General features: G+C 43.6%; 1 protein-coding gene across 18 annotated transcripts in view; it reads left to right on the forward strand.

Moving 5' to 3' along the window:
* RBFOX2 (RNA binding fox-1 homolog 2) overlaps window positions 1-1,499 on the forward strand; it is a 255,042-nt gene that overhangs the window by 350 nt on the left and 253,193 nt on the right. Inside the window, exon 1 of one of the 18 annotated variants that reach the window (XM_027769022.1) lies at window positions 316-357. The exons of the other annotated variants lie outside the window; for them this stretch is intronic. Coding sequence (XP_027624823.1) covers window positions 316-357 — 42 coding nt within the window. Of the gene's footprint in view, window positions 1-315; window positions 358-1,499 lie in introns of those variants that run through there. 18 annotated transcript variants of the gene reach the window in all.

The following is a 1,499-nucleotide window of genomic DNA, read 5'->3' on the forward strand; positions in this document are numbered from 1 at the left end:
TTGGGGGGGGGGGTGAGGGGGGACCCAGCCACTCTGGGGCGGGGGTGACAGGGAGGGTGTAATGTATGAAGGAGGACGTTTCTCTGTTTTCTTAGTCATAGGACTCTGAATCCCAACTAGCTAAATTTAGCTCAGGTTCCTGTCGAAAGCATCATTTTTTGGGGCGGGTGGTGGGGGAGAAAGGAAAACCTTTTTGTGTATCCTGCTTCATGAAGCCAATAGGGAAGCAGGAGGAGGTGAGGTTGCCATGGAGATGGTAGCTGTGTGCAAGGGGAGAGCAGCAGGGTTTAGAATTCCAGGAAGGAAGAGAGAGTGATGTCATCAGATTCCATGGACCAGCCCAGGAACCCCTGTGAGGTTGGTGGGGAGTTGGGCGTGTGTGGGGGGTGGCGGAGTGGGAGTTTGTGCAGGGGAATTGTGGCCTCAGTAAGGTGTGGGGAGTCCAGTTCAAGCAGAGAGGTTGGTCATGTAGAATTGTGCTGATCTGCATTAATAATGCCTGATTTTAAAAAAAATCTGTAAAGCATTCTGATTTTGCAGAATATTTTCTTTTTTTGAAAAAAGACATATTTATATAACAAAGGAGCTCATCTAGATGTAGAAGTGTAATATCTTTTGTAGTTATTTCCCTGTAGTGTTTGTGTGTGCTTTTATCCCTTGAATGTGAGGGTATTTGTGCGCATATTTTGGATATATAGTTGCCTTTGTGTGATGCCTTTTATGATGATGCATGCAGTTAAATGCTTCAGAATGTCGGGCTATGGTATTGATTTTTTAAAGTATGGACGTATATAAATAAAACATTTTTAATAAAAAAAATTGAAAAGAAAATCAGAGCAGTTGCTTCTGTTGAAGAAAAGGAAACTGCATGCTTCAATACAGTTTTGAACAAATGCATTTGTTATTGATAGTGAAGGACAAGTGTGTTTCTTTTGGTATGACTAAGAGGCTGTTTTTTTGTTTTAAACAAATATAAAAGAACCCGTGCATCTAAGCGAGTGTTGCCCTTCAGATAGTCACCTTGACTCGTCTTAAAATCATTGCGCAAAACATAAAGAATTCTCATTTGGAGTCAGTTTAGAAGATGAGTGATGAGGAAAACATTTTCAGTACCTATTCTTGACTTTTTTTTTTTTTTTTTTTAATTAAGAAAATACCGTGGTTGCTCAGACACTAGGTTTCTTTGAATTGGCTTTTCCTAGTTTTGTGTTACTGTCAAAAACTCACATCTGGGGAACCAGCAGTTAGCATAATGGCTATGTCGCTGGACTCCCACGTAGTCGACCGCGGTTCGCGTCCCGGACCCGGCGGCTTAAAACTCACGCCGGGCGCGTGTGCGTGCGTGCCCAAGATCCCGAGAGGAGACTGGAGGAGAAGGGATTGCGGCGTGACCATCCCCCCTGGGGGGTGATTTCTCGCTTTCTGTCTCTCTGTCTCTCTCTGTCTGTCTGGCGAGCGCACGCGCCCTACAGTGAAAATCTCTCCAAAAAAAAAAAAAA

This window comes from Tupaia chinensis, unplaced genomic scaffold, assembly GCF_000334495.1.
Source record: "Tupaia chinensis unplaced genomic scaffold, TupChi_1.0 Scaffold148234_1, whole genome shotgun sequence".
Classification (NCBI taxonomy): domain Eukaryota; kingdom Metazoa; phylum Chordata; class Mammalia; order Scandentia; family Tupaiidae; genus Tupaia; species Tupaia belangeri.